Genomic DNA, 25,809 nt, shown 5'->3' on the forward strand with positions numbered 1-25,809 from the left:
CGATAATAATCCGCCGATGACAAAGGGACATCAACTATTGCAGAAGATCGAGGAATACGAGAGCAAGGACACATCCGGACAGCCGCCGCCGGGACACACGCGAGGGAAATGGATACCGGGTGCACGGACGGATATCGAATCGGGATATTGGTGCAATCCTTGCGGCAGGAAGCTCGCCTCACGACTGGTCTACAACAGGCATCTGCTCTCTGATTTGCACGCTAGAAGGAGCATTAGAGAGATCGACGACGGTGTCCATCTAGCGCGCGGGATGGCTTCGTGCGCGAATAGAAGAGTGTCCGCTCGCAGGAAGGCTTCGCTCGCAACGGTAAGTGTCCTTCGGTCGGCGCGACTCGAAACAACGTTCACGTCGATCTCTCTCCAGTCCCTCAACTTTCTCCTCTCCCTACAATCGTTCCTCTTCCCATGTCGTTCGTCTCGACGAAAGAACAAAAGATCTCTCGTTATCCTGCCGAGTCGCGCTGGGTCGGTGCAGGAGTTTTCCTTCCTGTTCGATTCTCGTGGCAAGTTTGGATATCCAGAGTCCTCGTCTCGTTGGACTCGTCTAAAGAAACATCGAGTCGATGTCGTTGATTCGATTCATCGATCCTTCGACGAGTCGGACAAATCTCGCTCTGTCTTTGACAAGCGCGAGACAGACATTCCGCAGCGACCGGCTCCGATACGAACCGTTCGCTGACGTCGCAACAATACATGTCGGCAGAAACCGACGGAGGAGGAGGAGCCCGAGCGAAAGGAAGGCAAGAAACGTGTGCGCAGACGGGAGAAGGAGTTCGTCTCGTGCGAGATGTGCCGCACGCGCGTGAGGAGGCCTCAAATGGGTAAACATTTGCTCTCCCATTACCATTGCCGCGTGGCAGGAATGAATCCTTGCAGCCCGCGCGCACGTCGCTTCCTGCTGGAGAACATGGCGAATGTGGTCCGCCAGTGCTCCTTCCAATGCGCCCCTTGTCGTTTTTACTGCAACACCGAGGAGACCTTCCTGCTTCACTGGCGTTCTGATCTCCACATCAGTACCTTGGAACGGGTGAGTTGATCGTCGATCGCTCCTTGCGCGAACAGTTACTTGTAGTCTGACGAAGCCTCGGGCGACCTTCCTCCACTTCCCGATTGTGACTTTACTCGCTCGACAAATCGCCCAACACTCACTCTTCGCTCGCGTCACAGGGCGCGCACAGCTGTTCACCTGTGAGAGATGTTGTTGCTGACTCCTCCTGGTCTTTCTTTCTTCCTCTCTCGTCAGATCGGCGGCAATTGCAAATGCACTCCGTGCAACTTTTGGTGCGAAGACAACGGCATGATGGAGTCTCACCTTCTGAGCGCGAGTCATCGCGAAGTGGTGTCCATGATGAACGGCTCCGTGCCGGTAGTAATTAGTCGCCGACGGAGCCTGCCCTGCGGCACTTGCGGCCGGCAATTTCGATACAACTTCCAGCTGCGGATGCATGCCAAGGAGACGGGCCACGAGCCGAGCTTCAGCGCGTCGGACGAGTATCAGCAACGCATTCGGTGCGATATGTGCCCGAAGATTGTGCACTCTCTGATCTCGCTGCAGCGTCATCAGCTGCACTATCACGTCGTCAAGGACGACGAGGGAAAGAGCAAAGACGCGACGACGACGATGACGACGACGACGACGACGACGACGACGACGACGACGACGACGATGATGACGACGACGACGATGACAGCGGCGGCGACGGCGATGACGACGACGGCGATGACGACAACGACAACGACGACGACGACAACGACGACGACGGTGGCGACAGCGGCAGCGGCGGTGGTCGCGCGACCGGCGCCGTACTTCTGCTCGTTCTGCTCCATGAACTTCACCACCACCCACGAAGCGATCCGACATCGGAGAACTTCCAGTCACAAGGAGGCCGTAAAAGCCCGCAAAAATCCGGGAGGATCGTCGCCTGCTACGACGCGGGAATGCCCTCACTGCAACGAGAGGTGTCCGGATCTCCTGGCCTACAAGAATCATCTTCTCCATTGTCATCCGGAACTGTGCCACAGGTAACTCGTCGATATGACATCGCTTGTCTTGCAATTTTTGCTTTATAAGACACAAAGAGAGTGCACAAGTTGGGTTCACATGTCGGACTGTTTGATCTCTCGCTTGGACGTTCGATTTCATGTGAAAATTGGGCTCTTTATTGACAAATTCGCCGGATATCAATTTGTCGATATCGATTTGATATCTGAAAGACGCCATATAGACGTCGAGCGTCTATATCCTTCAACCATCACCACTGATCTGACGATTCCAGCTTGACGATTCCGACATGATTTCGAGATGTCGGATTCTTTATCGACTTGTCAACCTGGCTTTCTCTCTTAACTCGGTGACATCTCATTACTCTCGACCAACTGTGGTATTTTCAACAAGTCATTTTTTACTCATGATCAAAATTGCGCATCGCTTGTGCACTCCATCGTAACCCAACTTGATCGATTGATCGGCAGATGTCCCCGCTGCGGCGTACTCTTCGCCCTGTCGCAAGAAGTCACGAGGCACACGCGAGAAGGCAACTGCAGCAGGGACGACGAAACGAGCATGGCGCAGACGGAGGCCGAGAAGGAAGGATGGAAATGCAAGGACTGCGTGTTCTTCACGGATTCTCAAGCCGAGTACGTCTTTCACGAGGCTCTCCATGCCGGCGCCGTCGAGGCGGACGACGCAGCTGCCGAGAAGCTGCCGGCGAAATATCAGTGTCCGATTTGTAAGAAGGCCCTGAGGAAAGCCTCGCTGCGGATCCACATCAGACAGCACACCGGGGAGAGGCCGTTCCCCTGCGCAAAGTGCTCCGTGTCGTTCCCCAAGAGGTCGGACCTCAACGCCCACCGGAAGGTGTGCGGCACTTCGTCGTCGCCGCGGTGCCTGGACAAGAGCGGCCGGCAGCGGAACTTTGCCTGCTCGGACTGCAAAGAGAGCTTCTACACCAAGTGAGTGATGATTCCCGATCGTTCGATCGTCTACCTGTAGATTCGCGCGTCGCTTCGAGCGCCGCTCGCGCCACGTTCTTCCCGCAACGTGACTGCTTTGTGATAAATAAAAGGCGGCATGGACGGAGGAGAACGGGGGCGAGGGCGGGGGGGGGGGGACGGTAAAAACGCTCCGGCGGCAATAAAAGCGCTCGCCGCCAACTGGAACCGCGAAATGTTCGCGTGGTCGTAGTAAAAGTGTCCTCGCTGCATAACTATAAAATAAAGGAGCGTGGTCGAATGGGGGGACGAAGCTAGGCGGAGCGGATCGAAAACGCTCGAGAGGAAAGAAGCGAGACGAGCGCAAGGCGCCGCGTGTCCGCGTTCGCGGCAGGGAGAGAGAGAACGAGAGAGAGAGAGAGAGAGAGAGAGAGAGAGAGAGAGAGAGAGAGATGGAGGGAGCGAGAAACAAACGGGAGATGGAAGAGACGCACGCGTTGGCCCGACAACGGGTGTCGTATTAACATCTCATAGCGGCGTGTATAAACCCGCCGGTCATTTCACTATTTAACGGGTCTCCATTACATAGTCCGCGGTGATACGCGTCGTATATTCCGGCGACGCCGACATATGGCAGCGCGATGTCTATGCCACGCATTAACGCGAGCCACCGTAAAATTAGAATACACAGATCGCCGAGTTGATCGCTTTTAATCTCTCTCTCTCTCTCGCCCCCTCCCTCTTCTCGCGATTGAATTCCGCGCTGAAGCGACCGCGCCTGCTACGCCGTAGATTTGCCGCAATGACTCGCACGATGAGTTCGCTCGCACTCGCTCGTTCGCCGACTTCGCGACGATCGCACCATCGCGCTTCCGTCGTCGTCTCCCCCCCCCCCTTCCCTCCCCCGTGCAGGACACGCGAGTGAGATAAAAATGTATGAGTTTCCGCGAGAGCAACCGGCTGGCAGGTCGAGGCAGATGGGGAGGCATTCTCGGCGTTCTCCCTCCGAGCAGAAATGATTTCCGTCATTTCGCCGCACAGACTGCCAATAAGCGGGGCAAAGCGCGCTCGCGCGGTGTGAACAGCACACGTGCAGCACGAGCGCCAGCGCGTGTGGATCATTTCGGTGTTTAACGGGCTCGCATTACGGACGGATATATACCCCGTGTCCCTTTAATACCAACGTATGCAGGTGGGAGCGCGCGGCGTCGCGCGGTTCGCTGGTGTTTGTGTGTCGCTCGTGCGGTGCGCGGCGACATAAGTATTAAACCATCGCCCGGGTGTAGAGCGGTCGCTATAAAGCAAATGTTAACACCTTGGCCTCGGTCTTCTCCCTCCGTGTCCCCACCGCCGTCTCCGCCGCCGCCGTCGCCGCCGCCGCCGCCGCCGCCGAGTCCTCTCTCGTACACGCATTACCTTGCCTGTAACGGCGCCTATTCAACACCCAGCCACCGACCTATTCTCACAGCCAGCCGCCTCGAAGCCGAACGACCGGCCAGAAGTCTCAACATGCAGCCCGAACGACGAGGGTTTCGCTTAATGCCGCGATTCCGACCGTTTCGAGGGATTACGTTTGACCGTCGCCGTTTGGGACACTCTTTAGTGTGCGCACTCTGACGATGATACCCTCTTCCTTCTTCGATGCGGAAATCGTCGTCCACAACGACGACGACGAAGCCGAAGCCACCCTCTTGCCTCGCCTCGTGTCAGGGAGGCCGGATTGTTTCTACATACAACCTTCGTCGTCAACCTTTTCGAGGCGCGAACGTCGACTACCCTCGACACAGCCCCCTCGTGTCCCCTTTATCTTGTTATTAATAAAGCGAGACGTGCATCTCAGGATAATCTCTCGTCCCATCTTAGCAATACCGATGTCGCTTCTCACGATAGCAATTCGTGTTTTAGCCACAGCGATGTTTGTGACGCGCATCGACATACAACCTAACTTTATCGGAAGGCGAAAGGAAAAGAGAAAGCTTCACATATCCCTCGCGACCCTCTGCCTCGGCAGCCAGGTGACTCTACGTGGCGCAAACGTCCGCCGAGAAGGGGTTGAAATCGTGATGGCGCGACGTCCGAGCGTCGACTCGTCAGCAAACTCGAGCGAGACATTCTCGCGCGAAGAACCGCGCGCGTTTTCATAATCCACGGAGCTCGCAGCTCAACCTGGCGTTCGCGCACGCCGTTATCTCGCGAGAGTCGAGACTAGTTTTGTGAAAGTTTCGAGTTTTCCAATTATTTAATCGACAAATTTTACGGCCTCGCCCGGCTCATCCCCGAGAATCACTCTTCGCCGTCGTCTCCCTCGCCCCCTCCCCCCTCCCCCCCGACAACGACGCTCCCCCGGCATCATCTTCGCGCAAACTCGGACCGTCTCCATGTAGACACTCTATAATCTTGCGGAGCTTCCTGTAGCGTGGAACGCGAGATCGACGTACCTGCAACTCGACGTCCCGTTCCGAGCGAAAGGAGTTGGAAGTTCCAGCAAGCTACCTTGATTAGAACTCCCCCCTCTCTCTCTCTCTCTCTCTCTCTCCGTCTTTCTTTCCCTCCCATCCCCGCCTCTCTCGCTCTTTCTCTCTTTCTCTCTGGCCGCCTCTTCTTGTCGGCATGGCACTATCTCTCGTAATAGAAAAGGGGAGACCAGGAAGGAGTATATGCGTCATCTCTTACGAGGGCCAGTTGGCAAGATCGTTCGTTAGCCCGAAGACCAGGCGTGTTCGCGGCGAAGTAACGCGCGCCGCGCGCGCGCGCGCGCGCGGAAACGAACGCGGCGATGCCGAGAGGAAAAACCTCTCTGACGCAACGGACAAGTAGGAAGTCCCTCGCGCCTTGACCTTCACCAGCCGGGAGCGCCTTAATTGTCGCCTACTTCGTCGCCAATTTCAACGCCACGAGCGAGAGCCTACCTGGCCGCCTTGCATTCTCGCCGCGGCGGCCTCCCCCCGGAGGGGGGCTAATGAATACGGGAGAGCAGTTTCGGTAGCCCGCGAGATAACAATGCGTCCGTGAATAGTTGCGTCTTTCGTGCCGAGGGCTCGAAAGGCGGAGAAAAGAAAGCCGGGGGGGGGGAGAAAACATGCAGTCGCAATAATCGGTCGACGTAGAGCCCCTTCGCGCAACACGCGCAGCAGCGACACGCGCATAAATTCGCGGGCGTGTAAGTCATATCGCGCGCTCGGGTCAGCGCGCGGGTCTCGGTATGTGAGGGACAAAAAAATTGCGATGAATCGAGCGGAGGCTTAGACGGCGAGAAAATAGAGGAGGAAAGCAATTACGCCGAAGACGAGCCCGAGCGCAGCGATGGATCGCGCATTAAGCGATTCCCAGAATACGCGTGCGTCTGGCGCGATGCATGCGCATATTCAAGATAGTATGTCATACGTGCGAGCTACTAACTGCACGATTTATTCCCTCCCGGAGCAAGAAATGGAAAAGGAGTAACAGGAAGGATCCCCCCGAGAGAGGATCGTATATATATATACCTGCTGCCGAGACAATTTCGCGCCGACCGAGGAGCTTCGCCTGAGATCATGCGCGACTGCGAGCTGCGGCGATGGATGATCGACTGTTGAAAAGCGAGGCGAAATGCTGATTAATAACACGGAGAAAAAGGGGACTCGAGGGGACTCGAGGGGATGACGCAATGACGTGCGCGTCCTTCGCGCTGCTGCGGTTTCGTTTTCGGCGACTCGATCTCGAAAGCTGAGATCCTCCCCTTCCCTCGCGATCGGTAGGAACAGACTGCGGATCAAACTTGTCCCCTCCCGTCTCTCGACTCAGAAGCGGACAAAATGGCAATCCTACTGAACGGAAATATGAGCGGAGTTATCGACGAAACGTTTGGTGCGGCAACTTGTCGGACGAGTCGGCCCAGCGGAGGAAATTAATGACGCCGTGGACCCGAAGTGGATTCAGAAATACCGCGAGAGATTTCTGCAGCGTGTACTTCGCGGTGATTTACCTCGACGATCGCGCGTCTCTTCTGTGAACGGTACTATTTTCCTTATTTCCTTATTTACAGTCTTACGGTGCGCGAGCACCGCTCGATCGACACACTTCGCTTTCGGAATCATAATCAGACACGCTGCTTTCGAAACGGCGAAGGGGGTTTCAATCCCGACGCATGACGCGACCGCTCTCTCCCTCTCTCTCTCTCTCTCTCTCTCTCTCTCTCTCTCTCTCTCTCTCTCTCTTTCTCCCTTGAGTTTTCCGACCGGAGCGCTGCGATTTTTCCGACATGACTCCTCCGCCTCGCTCAGACTGAGCAATTCTCATCTAAGCGCTCATCTTCGTGCACGATCCGCCGTCGCCGAATAATCTAATTAACTCGCAAACGAAACGTCCGGCGCCCCCGCGATCGATCGCTCGACCTTCCCGCGGCTCCGACGATCGCACGATACCCCCTTCCCCTCCCCTCCCCCCTCGTCCGGGCCAGGTTCGTTACCTGTAGAACAAGACGCGTGCTCGCTGCTCGTACGCGCGCGAGAGAGCGACGCAGCGGGAATAAAAGGAGCCGGGCGAACGTGACGATGGCGGAATCGCGACCGTGCCGCCGGGTCGCAGAAAAGGAGCACGACGCCGCGCGCCGGGTGGCGAACGAGGGGAATCCAGAAAGAAAGAAAGAAAGAAGGTAATTACGCGGAGAGACGGGCAGCTCCCGCGCACCCGATCGCCTAACCGATTCTCAGAATACGTGGCCAGCTCGCGATGTATGCGCATATTCAAGATAGTATGTTACATACGCGAGCTACTGATCGTACGTTTCGCTCCTTCGTCCACCCCCGCGCCCTTCTCCGTGCCTCTACCTCTGCCCCTGCTCCCTTCGCCTTTGCGCTCTCCTTCTCTTTCCGTTCGCTCTAGCTGGTCCAGCGGACCTCTCCTTCGTCCTCTCCCTCTCTCTCTCTCTCTTTCTCTTTCTCTCGTTCCCTCCCTCTCTCTCTCTCTCTCTCTCTCTCTCTCTGTCTCTCTCTCCCTTCCTCTGTCGGCCCTATCCAACCTCCGGCAACCCTCCTCTCTTCTACGGCCTCACGACGTGTACGCGAGATCCCCAGAGGTATTTACATATATGGACCGCGGCGTGGCGCGCACGTATCTTTTATCTCCCGTAGCAGTAATGGCGCGTCCACCTTCCTCCGTACCTGGCCAGGTAAACACCGCGTAGATAGGCATACTGGGTGAGATTGGCGTAACCTCGCCGTCCTGACATCCTGTCGGACGACGGTCCCGATACCGTGCCGGAGAATAAGCGTCGCGATGCTCGTCCGGCGCGAGGGGGAGATGCCGGCGGTAGGGTGTAATTTTTTTGCTTCCGCTGCGCGCGCGCGCTCGCGAGAGAGAGAGAGAGAGAGAGAGAGAGAGAGAGAAAGCCGGCATGTAGAAGGTGGCTCTTGGCTTTTCCCGTCGTTCGTGAACTCTCCTCGAACAATCAGGATTTCATTGGCGACAACGCGACGATCTTGCGACCTGAGCGGTTTTCGCAGCGTTTTATCTTCGACTAAGCAACGACTCGTGTGACGCATCTCTTTTGTTGCCGCGAATGTCCGGCGAAAAGTGCGCTCGTTCTGTACAAGCAGCTTTTCATGATTCGGAGTCGGCATCAAGCTCGATCATGACTGCGAGGTGCCCGCACTTCGACCTCCGGACTCCCGCCTTGCCGAGGAAAATCCCGAGAAAGCTCGGGCGACGTTCGCTCGCGATAGCTTCAATCAGCTCGCCGCTCGCCGGGCTAACGAAGCGCCGTGTCGTCTTTACGGATCACCCCGTAGACACCTCGACGCGTCCCACAGGAGCGTTCGTACGCTACCGCTCCTGCGAGGGGAAGTTCACATGAAGACTCGCGTAGAAAGGCGGGAGGATCCGCTCGCTCTCTCTCTCTCTCTCTCTCTCTCTCTCTCTCTCTCTCTCTCTCTCTCTCTCTTGTTCTCCCTCGCTGGTCGCGCGGAAACAATGCGGCGTTGCTGCGCCGCGCTCGGCTCTTCGAGATGCCGAAAAACACCGCAACTTGAATATCCTCCGACGCACGTCGTCACGACGGAGATCGTCGGCGACGACGAGCCGAGCCAGTTCGAGCGTCATCGCGAAATCTCCATCGTCGCGATATTTCATCTCGTATATACCGTGACGTGCGCCGTCATTCCCGAATTACCCGCTCACGATGATAAAAATTTCACCGCGACCAGACGGCGCAAACTCGCCGAGCGGCCGGCGGATCGAGTCGAGAGGAAAAGTTCTCCGAAAGTTACCGTCGCCGTCGACCTGCTCGATTTCTCCGACGCCGCGTATAAATCCGGCTCGCCGGCTCCTTCGGACTTTGTCCGGCAAAATCGACGGCGTGCACGCGAGCCTGCCGACGCGACGCGACGCGACGCGACGAGTATGTCGTGGCGGCGGTGGCGGCGGTGGTGGCGGCGGTGCGTCGTCCCGTACACGCTACGGTACGATACGGTACGCTGTGTGGCACGCGGTAAGCACACGGCCCCGTACGCAGAGACAGTTTAGTGGTGGCCGCCCCGCGAGTCCAGTTGTCGCGTGAAATATTGCGATTCATAAAATAAAACAGGCCTGCGGTCGAGGACGCGTACATATAGCCGCCGGCCGCTAACCGTCCTAACCCTCACCCTCCGCGCCTCTCCTCCCCCTCGCGCACCTCCGCGCCCTGCCGGCTCGTTCGTTCTCTTTTCGCCCTCTCCTACCCTTCCTCCGTCGCGTACTCTTCCTTCTAACGCGGCCCTTCTCCCGACACCCCGCGTTTCCCTCCTCGCGCCCTTCTCTCTCTCCCCCACCTCCCTCTCTCTCCCTCCCTCTCTCTCTCTCTGTCTCTGTCTTTCTGCTTCCTCGCTCGGCCCGCGCGCCTCCCTTCTTTCCCGGCCCTCCAGACTGCATCGCTGTGCCCAGCTCTTTATCTTTCTTTCCGTCGCTGGATTATCCATCGGGCACAATGGGCACGGAGACCACGGGGCTCCTGGGGGGATCGTAAAAAGAGCGCGCAATCGAAAATATTTCGGGACAGTGGGATAAAATAGCGGCCGCGCGTAAATTCGGCACCGCCGTCTCCCGGCGGGTCGTCTCGGCGCCGCTGACGATGATCGAGGAGTCCGCGTCGTGCGATTAATAGCGTTGTTATAACGGTACCTGCACAGCCGTGCACAGGTCGGCCAGTATCAATATGCATGACAGGCTGAGAATACTCTTACACAATTTGCCGGCGTCGCGTCGCCGTCATCGTCGATTCGAGCCGCCGCCGCCGCGGAGATTTTTGCAGACTCCGTCGGCGGGCGTTTTCACTCAAGTTACATTCCGCGCACCTCGCGCTGCGGGCGCGCTGCGTTTTATAGACTCGATTAAACTAGAGTTACGAATGTTGAGGTACAATTGCACGCATAGTCGCGTCTCCCGAGGACTGTAATTCGAGTCCGCCGAGTCCGTATCATTTCAGCCCGCCGCCGCCCCCGCTCTGCCCCTGGCCTCTCTCCGTCTCCCTCTTTTTTTTCATCTTCTCCCCTTCGAGCCCCCCTCTTCTCGTGTACGTGTTCGTACATTTATCCACGGTCTGCTGAAACGCCGCCAAGCCGCAAGCGTCGTAACGCCGGCTTTCCTCGCGCGCGCGTCCAAATTTTTCGCCCACCGCCGCGCCGCTCCGCTCCGCTCGACGTTCCGTCCCGTGGAATCCGCGCTCCTGCGGCCTCTCCACCGCGGCAGCGGTTACGCGAAACGCGACCTGGCCGTTGGAAAGTTCCTCGCAAGAATGCAACAACCAACGAGGCGTGCGAAAAGCGTACGAGGACCTGCCTGCGCGACGGTGAATCCCCGTTAACGCGCCTCGCACGATTCACGAGCGCCGCAACGGCAAAGAGCGCAGCTTAAATCGGCAGCCATCGTCGTCGATCGCGCCGAGAGATCGCTCTTCCTCAGCCCCGCGAAGGCGATCGTCCTCCTCTCTCGGAGACGGCAGACAGGCAAGACTCTGCCGCGCCGGGCGGAACGTCAACGTATATCGCACTTAAGACGCTCCTCTCTCTCTCTCTCTCTCTCTCTCTCTCTCTCTCTCTGTTCCGGAGATTTCTCCTTTTCCGCCGACGAAATTAGCGGGGGACATGTTTATTGTAAATGAATCCTACTGCGGAGGCGGCTCGTGGAGAGGACTGCTACGTGTCCCGGGGACACGGCAACGCGGCGGAGAGAGCCGTCGAGGGAGAACGAGAGAGACAGAGGACGAGGGTAGTTTCGAGGGCGCTCACTCGCTCGCCCGCGCGCGCTGCTCCGATTTATGCGCCCGTTACCGAGCCCTCTGGCGCAATTAAGCTCGCGTTATAATATTGTTGTTTATTCTGAGCCCCGACTGCGAAGCGTTAGCCACCCCTCCGTCCCTCCCGCCCCTCTCACCCTCCACGCTACGACCGCTCTACTCGCGCAGCCCCTCTCCCGCTCCTAATCTTCCTGACGCGGCGAGGCCGCGGAGAGAGAGAAAGGCTCTCTCTCTCTCTCTCTCTCTCTCTCTCTCTCTCTCTCTCTCTCGCTCTCTCGCCTCGACTTTCAGCATCAGCGCCAATGCCGGGCTGCTAACCAACCGCTCCCCCGAGGGATCGCCCGGGAACGAAGTTCCGTTTTGTTTGTTCCGGCGGGGCCGTCTTTGATTGGGAGACTCGCGTTAATTCCGAGTTATTCCGACGCGCGGTCACGTGTGCGCTAATGAAACCTACTTTCGGCGGCGCGCGCGCGCAAGCACGACGACGACGACGACGACGACGACGACGACGACGACTTGCCGTGATTTGCGATCGCGCCCGATTAGAGGGTCGTTATCATATATATTCGCCGGCGGAACGACAAATCTCACGCCCGCTGAGAGACTGCAAAAAGATTCTGCCGCTCGATTTCCGATCGATCCGCAATTCCGCCGGACGTCGCGAGATCGCATCGATCGGCGCGGCGACGATAATCGCTGATTTATCCGCTTGTTTGTACAAATTCCTGAAGGCGATAATTGATCGAGCGATTCGTCTTTTCCGCGTTTTATATCATCGCGAAGTGAGCCGCGTACAATTATACAGCGACGCTCGTGAATCATTAATCGAACCGGTTCCGCGGCACGGTGGCGGCAGGATCGCAGGTGACGAAATCGGTGCGCTGAATAAGTGCCTCGACGCAAATGAAGCTACCAGCCGAGAGACGCGACGTCGCAGCGGAAAACCGCTCGCGGCAGTCGCTCGTAAGAATGTTCCATTGCGATGCGCGGGAGAAACGCGTGCGAGAAGTGCCATACTTTTCCGCGCTGCCCGGCTGGCTATTGAGAATCGCCAAGCGTAATATTCTTTCGGGACTCGTCCAATGCTCGCGTTGCCTCCTCGGGACCGCACGTTGTCGCGGTCTATCGGCGATTCTCTCGAAAGAGAAAAGTGCCGAAGGTCAAGGTCTCGCGGAGAGCGTCACTCGAGACGCAATTAACGCAGAGAGTCGTCCGGATCGTTTCGTTCGGCTATAAAGAACGAAAACGCTGAGAAGAGGAAGAAGATGGTGGAGGAGGAGGAGAAGAAGAAGAAGAAGAAGAAGAAGACGAGAAGAAAGACTAGCTAGTGAAAGAGAAGAAGAAGAAGAAGAAGAAGGTGGAGGAAGAGAAGGAGGAGGAGGAGGAGGAGGAGGAGGAGGAGAGGCGGACGCGAGAAGGCGAGACAGACGATGCACGAAACGTAAATACTTGGAGCTCGGCCGAGAGGAGCACTCTCGACCTGCTAAGGTGGGTGGAATCGACGATTCCAGCCAGGACGATGGCTGAGGTGGGATCGTGATGGGCCGTGATGGCGGTGTGGTCGTGCAACGATGCCGAAGAGGAGGCCGGACCGGAGTGAACCGAAGGTGATGCATGGCCGACGGTTCCTACGGCGGGGCCGCAGACGAAGAAATAAAGAATAAGAAGAATATCCGCTTCGCCGGGTCCAGAGCCGGCCCCCTGGAGCAAACGCTGTCATAACTCAATCCCACCTTCGTCCGCTCGTACGTCCGTACGTCCGTCCCGCACCGGTGCAGGTTGCACCTGCATCCGTCTCTCTCTTTCGCCGACTTCCCTCCCCCTCCCTCTCGCGTCCTCCTACCGACCCTGTCGTATCTCTCCTCTCGTCGAGGGCTGATCTTGATCATGGCGAAGTATGAGCTCGAGAGACGTCGAGCCGTCGAGGATCTGCCTCCTCGCTCATTAGATTCCATCGATGCTCTCTTTTTCCGACTTTCTCGTTACCGACCGGCTAACCCGCTGCAGGGACGACGGGGAGGGGGATTATGATACGTTGCGATCGTGAGCGCGGCTACTCGTGAGTGAGTCTCCTCTCTCCCTCTCTCCCTCTCTCCCTCTCTCTCTCTCTCTCTCTCTCTCTCGCGCTATTGTTTTGCTTCCAATATAGCTCTCCCGGCTTTTTCCCCCCTTTTTTTTTCCACGGCAAACTGGTATCGGCCAAATCGCTTTTTGTCGACGGCTGATGCTCGTTTGCACTTGTTATTCTTATCTGCGAAGAATACGGCGGCACGAGCGGTTTCGACACCTCTCGCACACGTCTTTTACACGTGTAACCGCGAGTCGACCGCGTCATTTCCGCTCGGCGGTGGAAATGTGAAACGCGAGCTTCTTGGTTTTAGTTGGTAGACACTAGCGGAGGATAACGAGGATAATTCGATTGGACGTGGTGGCTCGCGTGAGATCCGAAACGATAAGAGATAAGTAACGAGATGGCTCTCGCGTGGAGTCGCCGGTTGCGTTATCCGCTCTTTGAACCGCGCGGCCCGATGTTCGCGGGGGGAAATAAACGCGCTGAAAAATACAATCACGCGGACTTGCGTCATAAATATCTGCCGCCGAGGAGGGCGCGCGTAAAGGATCTCAAGGATCTCCCTCGGCGCTGGTCAACTTGGCCGACTCGCTTCGCTCGCTAGCTCGCCGATTTATTCGTCGTCATTCGTCGAGTTTCGTCGGGGAGCCCAGCCGGCCGAAATTGCGGACAAAGCCGAAGGCGAAGACGAAGAAGCATCACGGCGCGGCGCGGCAGCAGTGGCCGCTGAAGCAGCGGCCAACGATCTTGGCCGAAATTCATTTATGAAACTTTTGTCTCTCAGCTTGATGCAAATGCAATTTTGCACGACGTTCAAGTAATCGTTTCGCCAAGTAATCGTAAGTCGTTAAGATTCGTTATCCCATTAGCAATGATCGCGGTAAATACAAAGCCACGAGTATTGCCGATTACAGCCGATGCTACCTACCTATCATCGTGACGCATATTATATTAATTCCAAAACTTTTCTTAAGAAGTACCTCAAGTCGCACCTCGATAATCGTCAACATTTGCGCTAATAGAATATATTTATTTTCACCTCTTTTAACACGAGGCACGATTCTTTCCAAGGAGTCCTCGTTGAAGTCTCTACGATTCTTGAAGAGAGAGAGAGAGAGAGAGAGAAAGAGAGAGAGAGAGAGAGAGAGAGAGAGAGAGAGAGAGAGAGAGAAAGAGAGAAAGAGAGAGAGAGAGAGAGAGATGTAAACGACCTCATCAAACTGCTCTCTGAGTAGCACTTTTATCGCTTGCAAGCCAAATTCAAGGCCACCTGCTTGTTTACATTACGCTGAAGCGAGAGCGAGAAAGCGCAACAACACAGCTGTTCAGGCCCCGCGCTCCGATTTCCCCCTCTCCCTCACGCGAATAAAAAGCACACGCAGTCGCTCAAGCATCCCGTCGTTCGTGCTTCATTTATGATATTCCGTATATTTCGTATCTCGCAAACGAGCAGAGATACGACGTTGCGCGGTTTGCACGAAAATTATTCATTTTACTTCTAGGCTTTTACTTCTAGTATATGCTCTCGCAGAGATATTTTCATGCCATGCCGAAGGCTGAAAATCGTATCCTTCATCGATTTATACGTTACACTTATTAATCCATAACTCGAGAATGAGCAGAGATACGACTTTGCGGTATGCGCAAAAATTACTTATTTTGCCTCGAAATTAATGGCCATCTTGGTTGCATTCCCATCCTAGCTTGGGAAATTGCTCAGTTCTAAATTTATTAATCGGTCATAGCGAAAGATACTAGTCATACTAAAGTCAGAAGTACGTAGCAGGAACATACTTTTCTTTCCTTATTCCTGACGTGAACATAACTGGATTTGCGGTTGATGCCTTAAAATACCAATACGTTTCCTTGCAAATAGTTGACGAATATTTGCGAAAGATTCCGAGTGTTTCACACAACAGAATAATTATCGTACTCTAATAATACTGAAAAGCAATGTTAATAATATTAACGATATTATAAAAAATAAAATAATAACGCGTTTCTCTAAATCGAAAACTGCACACACACACACACACACCGCGCGCAAATCGCCCGCACACTTTCATTAGTCCTCCCCTTTAAAGAGCCGTATTGCTGCATATTAAAAATAACTTGGACCAAGATTTATTGTTTCGGCCGAAAAGTTTTATCTTCGGACCACTGTGCGCGGGCCGGTTCTAAGCGCGAAGATGCGTCAGTGACACACGAGTCGAAGTCTCGAACAATACGGCAAAGTCATGCATAAATCATTCGCGGTAATAAAGATCCACTTGTCGTGGCCGGATATTTATGAATCGCCCTCGGTTCTCCGCGCGCCAGAAGAGAATCACCTTTTAGCTCTCGCGTCGGTCCGGATGAACGATCGTCCGATTTCGAGATAATCGAAGAGGTCAGGGGGGAGGGGACTAGGGCGCGGACTTAGCAGCGGGGAAGACGCAGAGTGGCGGAGTGAGGAAGGGCGAGAGGGAAGAGAGGGTTGCGAGAGGGCGGGTGAGGCAGAAGGGGGAGGCTGGAGAAGAAGAAGAAGAAGAAGAAGAAGAAGAAGAAGAAGAAGAAGAAGAAGAAGAAGAAGAAGAAGAAGAGGAAGAAAGAGGAGGAGGAGGAGGAGAAGAAGTCGACGGTCGTTGTAGAGGCCGCAGACCGACAGACCGAGCGAAGGACCGCGAGGCCATAAATACCTCAGCGCGTTCAGCCAATTAAAACAAATCATTTTAATGCGCAACCTTTTTAATTAATGCCCGTGCTCGCTCGCTCCCATCCGCTTCCCTCCTCCTCGCGTAGTACATGATCGCTTCAGCCGCGGCTCTCTGCCATTCCCATCCCAGAGCGATCGGAGAGAGCTATATTAACCTATACGTCACTATATCCTGCCTGACTGTGTATCTCTCTCTCTCTCTCTCTCTCTTTCCCCCCTCTCTCTCTCTCTCTCTCTTCTCTCGCGCTGGATATGCCCGCGCTACAGCCATCGCTGTAACGCGCCGTGCTCGCTCGTCGGAGGCGAGGCGCAGGCAAAGGAAGAGCCGAGATCCCCGACGAGTCTACTATACTTAGCTACTTGATTTTAATTACACGAATTTTCGCTCGAACATTACGAGCCGCGTTTCTTTCCTCCCTCGTTCACCCCGTCCCCACCCACCACCCCTCTCTTTCCGGCGTTTCATCTCGCTCTCAGCGCTGATCAGCTTGCGCGCGCGTCCGCGAGATTTATATTTATTAGCCGCAGACTAGAGAGAGACGAGCGGCTCCGCCAACTGAACTGGATAAAGGAATGTTGCGCTTTTTTGCCCCCTTCGATACCGACCCGAGGATACCGACTCTCTCGCCACTCAAGGATGAGACCGTTAAACGTTCTCTCTCCTCTCCCTCCCTCCCTCTCTCTCTCTCTCTCTCTCGCGCGTGCGCGCGCGTGCGCACGCGCGCGGTGATTAACGCTTTCCTGTTTAATTACACGTTTGCGGATCGACGACTTACCGGCCGACGCGGCGCGCGCTCTGTGTGTATCTCGTAATTTTCCGCGGGAATTGAGTGCGATACTAATATCGCCGTTACTTTGAGCCGAGAGCGGAGCCCAGTTTAGCCGCGATCGCGCTCAGCCTCGGGGATTAAAGAGGGAATCGCTCCGCGGCTCGTGCAGACACGCGGACGAGTCCGTGAGGAAAGCGGCTCGGAGTAATTTCTTTTTTCCTCCCCACGCGACTTCACGCGGCTCCGTTTGTATCAATATTGAATTTGCTTTTTTCTCTCTCCCTCTCTCTCTCTCTCTCTTTTTTTCCCAGGATCTTTGGCGCTCGCACCTCGCACCTGTTCCCCTTCCCTCTGTCATCCCTGCCATCGGCTGTTCACTGGCTTCCTCTGCGAGTTGCGAAAGTGTAGATTAGTCGCACGAAAGAGAACCGGCCTGTATCTGTATCGACAATAACAGCCAGACACAAAGGAAGACTCGGCGCTGCGATTTTTCCACAGGAGGAGACATCGTCGTCCGCGAGTCGGCCGAAAGGAGACTGCGATCGCCGAAACAGCCGGCGGTCTCGGGAGGCTCTGCGTGTACCGACGAGAAAAAAGGAACAAGCAGCGTTCATGTAATCTCGCTGCTTTTCGGATCGAGAGAGATCTCTCGCGAGGCTTGAATCACGCGTTTTCCTGACGTCGTCAATGGCGGCGGCGACGGCGGCGGGTAGGAAGAATTCGTCGAGAGATTTATCGATTTTCTCCGAGCATCACACGTGACATTCACCGCTCTCAATTAGAGGCGTTCTCGTCGCACGAGACGCACGGCCGTTCGTCGTTTGCATATCCACTGGGAAACGTCGGCGAGATGATTGGCTTGTGGCACCGTGGACTCATCGCTCGCCCTTGCGTGTACAGACCCTGGCCGTAGCTCACCGCGTGCGGATGCCGGCGGGAGAAAAGATCTTAATCGTCTTATGAAGTTCCGCGGTCATAAAGCTGAATTACCGACGCAGACGGAGCGGGGATTGTAAAATTATTGCCGTTTATTCGAAACCGTACATGTTACTCTCGTTCCTTTTCCCCTCCCCCCCTGCCGCCGCTCTCTATCCTCCGTCTCTCTCTCTCTCTCTCCATCTGCGCGGGCATCATAGTTACTTTACGTGCGTGCGGTGTGCGACTGCGGCGAGCGTATATATTAGATTCGTACGAGCTAATTTCTGATATGATATGATAAACCGGTTACACGACTCGCGTAATTAGGAAGAGAAGCTCGCGCGCGCTCATTGGATTCCTCGCAAACGACGCGCGATGTTCCGATGAGCGCGCGGGAAATCGGATTTCGCCGAGGCAAGATAAATACGCCGCGGGGGAGGGGGGCGGGGGGGGAGCCGCTGAAAGAATATCAGAAGGGAGATACGCGCGGTTAACAGCGATTCCGCAAATCACAGAGCGACACGCCTGACGGACACGATGAAATTTACATAGTCAATTAGCGCTCGAGCGCGCGGCGCGCTTCGGCGTTCCCTCTTTTCGATACACCGCCGCCGTCCGAAACGTACACCACCGTGCGCCGCGCGAGGAGGGGAGGGAAGAGCGGAGGGAAGAGCGGAGGAGGGGAGAGCGTACACACAAAAATAACACAGCTCGCGCGCGCGCGCGCGCACGCCACGCGGAGGGAATATTAAATTACCTGACGATTCCGTTTAGCCGAACGCTCGGCCGTACGTCTCTCCCATAAAGCGCTCGAAGCTATTGGCCCGCACTTGGCCGAAGACAAGCGGACAATCTGTACACTAGCGCGGTATCGTTTCGCTACGTGATCGGCTACAAATGCCGATCAACGGACGCGCCGGGTAAAGTGAAACCTTAGGCTCCGCCCGTCATCGCTTTTACTGCCGGCGCGAGAGCCCGGCGGAATAAAAAGCGTTAAAAACTCGCGCCGGGCGCTATAAAGTCGTCAGGCTGTTAACGGCCGCAGCGCCATGCGAGCTGCCGAGCCTCCGGAGGGATCGCGTGACCCTGAGAGACGAGGAGGAGGCGGCGGTGGCGGCGGCGGTGGCTGGTCGCGAGGTCGCCCGGAAATCGCGGTCACCTCCCGCAAGACGAGTTTCTCTCCACGTCTCTCGCGGAGATGCGTACTTTCCGTACGCCACCGTTTATCGACGCATGTGTACACGCGCGCGACGCGAATTAGACTTTTAAATGACTTGGCCGAGAGCGCGAGAGAGAGAGAGAGAGAGAGAGAGAGAGAGAGAGGAAGAGAGATCTAACCCGCCGCCGTTGTGCGCCCGCCTCTCTCGCCTTGTGTCCTCCTCCGCGTATTTCACGTAGTTGACGGCGGACGTCGCGCTAAATCATCCGCCGGTGACCGCATCCGCTTGTCCAATCGAGCGGCCGAGGCTGCCCTTAACGACCTGCCGTCACGCCCGTGACATTCCGCTCAAAAACGCAAACAGAGCGGGCTCCGTCTCTCTCCTCCTTCCGTCCCCCTCTCCCCCTCCTTCAACCCGCAGCTCCTCCTCTTCACCCAGGTCCCCTCATTGTCGATGCCGGGCGTCCCGCGGGGAGTCGCCTTCCCACCGATTTTAATATGTTGTTGTTCTATCGGAACTCTCTCTCTCTCTCTCTCTCTCTCTCTCTCCAGCTCGCGTCGTAAGTCAGGCGAACGAGACCGACCGATGTGGAGGACGGCGTCGCGGAGGGGAGAGCCGACGCCGATACTTCCCGGGAGGTCTCTCTCGAAATCCCCGATGTCTTCCGCGACGCGGAGGCTCCGAGGGCGCGATTCGCGCCGGCTGGATTCAAGGCTGCGCAATGACGTCGTTAATGCCTTCTGCTTATACGAAAGGAGGAGAAAATCGGCCCGATGCCTATAAAGCGCCAAACGGACCGCGCCCTTTGTATTACGAGAGCGTGATATACGGCTGTAATAAATAGGCGTGCACGCGCGTGCGCGCGCGCGCGCGCGTCCAGCCGCGCCGGAGAGTACTCGCGCGAGCGCATCTTACGTTCTCGTCGGGAGGAAGCTCTCCTCGTGGTCGGGGCGCGACGTCACTCGCGCGGGAGAGATCTCCTCTCCTCTAGCGTCTCTCCGACGTGAGAAATCGCCGCGGCGCTGTCACTCCTTATCGCCGGCTTCGATCCGCCGGAAAAGTCTCGTCCCTCCGCGCGAGCGCGACTCCGAGCCGCGCAGCGCGCGGCTGTCATAATTCAACGCAATTACGGCGTTCGTGAACGCGGACCTTGAACCGATTCACCACGGCCAGCCCCGGCGCACGCAGAAACTCCGGAGGCGCGCTTGTTATTAATTTCTATCGAGGAAGCAGCCCGGCGGGGGGGCGCGAGGGGCGGACGGCCGAGAGTCTCTTTGATTTTATTGTGACGGCCGCGCTCTCTTCGTTATTTCCGCGGTGCGCCGTGAACGACGGTTCTCGCACGGCTAACTAAATTATGCATCTTTCTCGTGAGCATCGCACGAGAAATGCGAGACGCGCACCACACGTCGGCCCGTTTTACCCGGCGTCGGCGCGCTCGATAGTTCGAGCGTTGCACAGGTTGCACAGGTGAATATACTAATTAACGCCGGCTAATAAGCGCGCGCGCGCGCGCGCGTCGCCCGGCGTCCCGATCGCACAAAGTGTGTCCTCGCGTGACTTTGCGATCGACTGGAAATACACACATCGGCAGCTTCGCTTGGCATTTCTTTCGGATCGCCGGACTATCGAATTTATAGACTACGGGCTTTCCGCCGGCGAAAAGAATTACAATAATTGCGGCGATAAAAACGCGGCGGAGGATGGGAGGGTCCGCGTGGAGAGGAACGGCGAGCGAGCGAGCGAGCGAGCGAGCGAGAGAGAGGGGGGGGGGCAGAAGGAAGGTAGGAGGAGGCGGTATCGCAGATGGGATAAAAAATGCGACGGGGAATCAAAATACCCGTGGTGCGGTCAAAGGGGCCGAAAACGCTTAATCCATCGGGCATAAACCCTCGAACGTTACGGTGCCAAACAGCTTAACGCCGGGTAGGGCTTTAACATCTTCGCAGAGCATATTTTACGGAATCTTCAGCGGCCAGCGAAATGTGAGAGATTTTATCCACCCACATCTCAGTCGCTTTATTGCGACTGAGTTCGCCCGTCCGCGTTGCACACTGCAGTGCCGCGCATCGCGTACGCCCGACGCATTGATGCATTCTCACTTGCGAGAGATACCGGACGGAGAAGAAAAGGGCATGCGTGTCTTGTCGCAACAAAGATTCGACGGCCCGACAGAAAAGCGGGGCCCTCCTCCTCCTCCTCCTCCTCTTCATATTTCTCGGATGCGTGTGTCCCCTCCTCTAAGGCTCCGCTCCGCTGGAGAAGCGCGTCTCGGCTCCGGCTGCGGCAGCTGCCGCTGGCCGTCGCGCCGCGAAAAGACCGCGAGCGAGCAGGCGAGCAGAGAGAGAGAGAGAGAGAGGGGGGGAGAAGAGAGAGAGAGAGAGATGACGGCGACAGATGATTAGAGACTGACCCAATTCGACCGACTGACCCGGCGTCTCCCGACGTCCTCCGTGAGATAACGAGCGACGGGGGGAGGGGAGCAGGGGGAAAGAACGGAAGCCGCGATACATTCCCGGATTAGCCAATCGCGAGTATCTCCGCGATCTTCCGCCACGGGGAAGCCCGAAATCCGATATGACGAAGTAAGATCACACGCGTCTGAGAGACCCTTATCTCCATCCGGCTGTCGCGAGGGGCGAACAAAGCGCGCGGGCGCGCCGGGCGAAAGTGCCCGAGTACGTGTGCCTGCGTGCGTATGTGTGTGTGTGTGCGTGCGCGTGTGCGCGCGAACGCGCCGGTTACCTGTTTCCACGCGGAGCGGAGCGCGGCTATCCGCGCGCAGGTATCCGCGGCTCCGGACACGCAGCTCGCGCGACTACCTACCTACCTACCTGGCTCGCAGGTGCGAGAGCGAGCCTGAGGACGCGCGCAGCGCTCGTGCGAGGGCGTGTATATCCTGACATTGTAAAACTCGACGTTACACTTGCGTAGCCAATTGGGTAGGCCGGCTCCCTCTAGGACGGCCCAGATCCTCTCGCTGGCTTCTTCTTCTTCTGCTGCTGCTGCTTTCTCTCCTCTCGTCTCTCCTCTGCTCTCATCTGTTCTCCTCTCCTCTCCTCGCCGGCCACGTCGACCTCCGTCTCTCGTTCCTCTCGCGCTGCCGCGGCAGGACCCGAGACTTCTCCGGTCGGTATCGTCTAGCTGCCATCTCGAAAAAGTCCGTGTCCTTCGTCCCGCTACCGCGGCCGGAAGAGATCCGCCGGCAGAAATGTGCGATGCAAAGACAGAGGGTGGGGGTGGGAGGGGGGGGAGAGGGAGACGATACGTGCGCGAGCGATCGCGACTGAAATTTGCCGGCGATTTCGATAACAAGGACGAGGCCTCGTCGACGTCGCGGCTCGTTGAGACGCGCTCCTGTATTACGCGCCTCCGCCGAGGACGAGGGACGTCTCTCCTCCTCCCCGCCGCGGCCTCTTCCCTTTCTCCGCGAGAAGGAAGGGGGAAGATACAGAGCGGCACTACGGCGGCGTAGATTTGCAGGGGCGCGTGGCGGAGCGTCATGGCCGCGCAATGGCACTAGATCGAGAAGACGAGCGGTCAAGGATCGATGCGGAGGGTTTGTATCGTCGCGATCGCGCGAGCGGCGACCGTTAATTAAAAGTGCCGCCACGTGTTTATCGCGTTTACGAGTTCCACGGGGCCGCGCGCGGCCTGGCGCGCCGCTAATTCGAGCCGCGCTCTCGAACGACGCGCGCGCAGTGGAATGTTCGTTTCCATCTAATTATAAGGCAGTCGTATTGCACTCGTATTTCACTCGCGCTTAAATAATGGGAATTCCGCGCGGCGCGCTCCCGCGCGCGAGCGCAGCTAGATCCGCACTCGCGTCTCGTTGACTCACTCTCTCTCTCTCTCTCTTTCTCTCGTCACCTGGCGAGACCACTGCGGCTGTCGAAAGCGCATAAGACAGTCGTTGTCGCGAACGATGAACTTTTCGCGAGGACACATCCATCAGCGGAACGCGCCTTTTCGTGCGCGGGCTACATTTTTTCTCAACATCTTCCTAGCCGAGCGGAGGGGACAGCGGGAGAGGGGGAAGTAAAGTCCGAGATGCCGGGATACTCACGCTGAGACGAGCGTGAGACAGAAAAAGAAAAAGAGAGAGAGAGAGAGGAAAGGTGAAGAAGAGGCAAGAGGAAGAAAGAGGTGCCGCGTCGCGGACGTTTGGTTTTATGAGTCGCGTTTATTTTCTAGTCCATTCATCAAAAACGCCGTTAATGACCGTGCCGTATTTCTCGCCGCTCATTTACATGTTCGCGCACGCGGACGACGAGTCGCGGGAATTCCCGGCGAACGGCAACAACTGTATTCGGGAATGTGTGCGGTCTCTCTCTCTCTCTCTCTCTCTCTCTCTCTCTCTCTCTGCGATCGCGCGCCGCGAGGGCGACGACGATCGTTCGGGCGCGTTGTTTAATCCGCGAAATGAAATACATCCCGCGCTGATGCCTTTTATGCTTCCGCACAGGTACGCCCTTCAGCAGCACATGTTGCGGCACTTTGGTAAAAAGTACAAGTGCGGACTTCCGGGCTGCCCGACGGTCCTCCGCACCGCGGCCGAGCTCGACAGGCACCGAAAGCTGACCCACGACGTCGTCGAGAAGCAGTACTCCTGTCCCGACTGCCCGTACGCCGCGAAGACGAAGACGCAGTTGCGCAGGTAAAATGACCATCGAACAAAGGGGAGGGAGGTGTGTAATTTATCGAGTTCGACCTCCTGAGACGCGGTTCCTTCAAGCGCTGAGCAAACAAATGCCGGCTTGCGCGATAAGTTCGTGGGGATTTTCGCGAGAAACTCGAAACCGACAGTCAGGCATAATTTTATCTTTCCTTAATTCAAGATGCATTATTATCGGCAAAATTACGCCTGTGACTGTCAAAGTATCGACCTTGTCTTCTTCGCAAAAATCCCTGCGAACCTTATCGTCAGTTACTCCCGCTGAATACGTGAGATGTTTCCATTCGAAACTGACAGCGATCCGCAGCGAAAAACGTCGAAAGGATCTTTTTTGTAAATTTCTCTGCGGCAGGTAAAAAGAAGATTAAATTATCCTAGAGCGTCACGCAGAGCACAAGCGGCCCGTGAAATTTAAGTAGTTGACAGAAAATGGACGGTCTATATGTATTTAATAATCCGAGGCGGTCCACAAGGTAGCATGTCTGCTTTCGGCCATCGAAGATCCTTGTGTGTGTGTGTGTGTGTGTGTGTGTGTGAGAGAGAGAGAGAGAGCGGGCGGGAAGAGGGAGAAAGCGAGGCTTTCTTTTTATTAACAATTCAGTTCGCGTACGATCCACGGCTCCATCTCGCAGGGGCCGCGCGGTACGACTCTTCCTCGGCGGACTGCCGATATTATTGACATTAATTTTAATCGAGGTCCCCGCCGGGAGGACGACGCATTCCTGCGCCATTAATCGCGCGGCTCACGGCCCGCGTATGTATGATCGATGCCTTCGAGGAAGCGGAGAATTAATTGCGCGTACTCGCGTCGCGCGCCGCCGCGCATACATAATTGCGAATACGCGAACAGCGAAAGAATCAATCTTCGCGGATTATTGATAGAGACAATGGGGAGGATATAATTTGAGAAGTAATTTATCGAAAATCCGATTACACATCTCTCCGTGCCCGCGCCCGCGCTCGCGCTCGGCCCGTCGCGGCCTCGATGCTCGGCAATTTTCGCACCGCCTTTTATCTCCTAGATTTATTGGCCGGTTATTTTAAGACTCGGCCGCGCAACGACGGCATCATCTGTATCTGAATTAATTTCACGGCTCAATGATTCATTCAGACCGGGCGCGCGACCGCCGCGCGGATCTTGATTCCGCTAATCGCCCGATTCTTACTTGCTCGTCGACGCGGGAGCACTTCGGCTCGGCCGAAGGACTCCTCTCCGAAGGATAATCGACCACTTCGCGCTGCGTTTCTGTCCACCCGCGCAGAGAAATTGCCGCCGCCGCTCCCCCCCCCCCTCCCCCGTCCCCGGCGCGGCGATCGACGATCATCCCTCCTATTCGGCCGATGAATGCGCGCGAAAGCGAGAGATCCGATTTAAATTAAGCCTTATTAAGGACATTGTGGCGCGCGCGAAGCGCCTGTAATAAATTTCGCGCCGCGTCTGACGACTCCGTCGTCGCGAGAGCGAGGGAGAAGCACGAAGGTCGCGGGAGGCTGAGGGAAACGGAGATGGAGGGAAAGAGCGAGAGAGAGAGAGAGAGAGAGAGAGAGAGAGAGAGAGAGAGAGAGAGAGAGAGAGAGAGAGAGAGAGAGAGAGAAAGCGAGTGAGAGCGAGAGCGAGAGAGATCGAGGTGGAGGACCGCGAAAGCGGAAGTTGCGTGCAGCAGCCGGCTAAGTGCGGGCAACCCGTTATGATCGTTCGCGCATGGCGATGGTAGCCGCGATATTTCATCGCGAATTGAGTACTTACTACGTGAGTCGAAGTCAACGCAGCCGCAGAGTGTGTCGCGCGGGCTCTCCTCCACCGACGCTTCTCTTCCGCGTGTGTCCACTCGTCGGGCTCCCTCTCTCACGGCCTCCCTCCCGCTCGCGCTCACTCTCCTTTCTCGCCCCCCCCGCCGTCCCGTCCTCCCTCCACCTCCCCGCCGCGGGATCTCGCCGCGCGAGAGCCCGGCGGAGTAAATCACGCGGGATTTTAATTAAACGTGTCACGCATCTCGAACCTGATATACACGTAGCCGCGACCAACGGCTCCCTCGTAATATCGCGCACGCATATCGCATCGTTCATAATCACCGGGCCGCGACTGCGACGATGAACTTGGTCGGGAGGATACGGAGGTGGAGGAGAGAAGAACGGTCGAGGAGAAGGACACACCTCTCTCCGAGATGCGATCTCGTGACGCGGGCCGCCGTAGCGAGAGCCGCGACGTAGAGAAATATCGGCGCGGTCCCGTTCGACACGCGATACCCGGGCCGCGCCGAGCTTTCGTGAATTCATCAATTTAGTCCCCGGCGAGTTTCTGATTTACGGCGAATTCAGC

At 56.6% G+C, this 25,809-nt stretch overlaps 1 protein-coding gene across 1 annotated transcript in view; it reads left to right on the forward strand.

Annotated features, from left to right (window-relative positions):
• Positions 1 to 25,809, forward strand: part of LOC105192017 (zinc finger protein 585A) — a 48,611-nt gene that overhangs the window by 17,513 nt on the left and 5,289 nt on the right. Inside the window, exons 3-8 of the mRNA XM_025307457.1 lie at positions 44 to 328; positions 725 to 1,048; positions 1,265 to 1,622; positions 1,794 to 2,043; positions 2,494 to 2,973; positions 23,280 to 23,471. Coding sequence (XP_025163242.1) covers positions 44 to 328; positions 725 to 1,048; positions 1,265 to 1,622; positions 1,794 to 2,043; positions 2,494 to 2,973; positions 23,280 to 23,471 — 1,889 coding nt within the window. The remainder of the gene's footprint in view (positions 1 to 43; positions 329 to 724; positions 1,049 to 1,264; positions 1,623 to 1,793; positions 2,044 to 2,493; positions 2,974 to 23,279; positions 23,472 to 25,809) is intronic.

This window comes from Harpegnathos saltator, unplaced genomic scaffold (genome assembly GCF_003227715.2).
Source record: "Harpegnathos saltator strain DR-91 unplaced genomic scaffold, Hsal_v8.6 scaffold87, whole genome shotgun sequence".
NCBI lineage: Eukaryota > Metazoa > Arthropoda > Insecta > Hymenoptera > Formicidae > Harpegnathos > Harpegnathos saltator.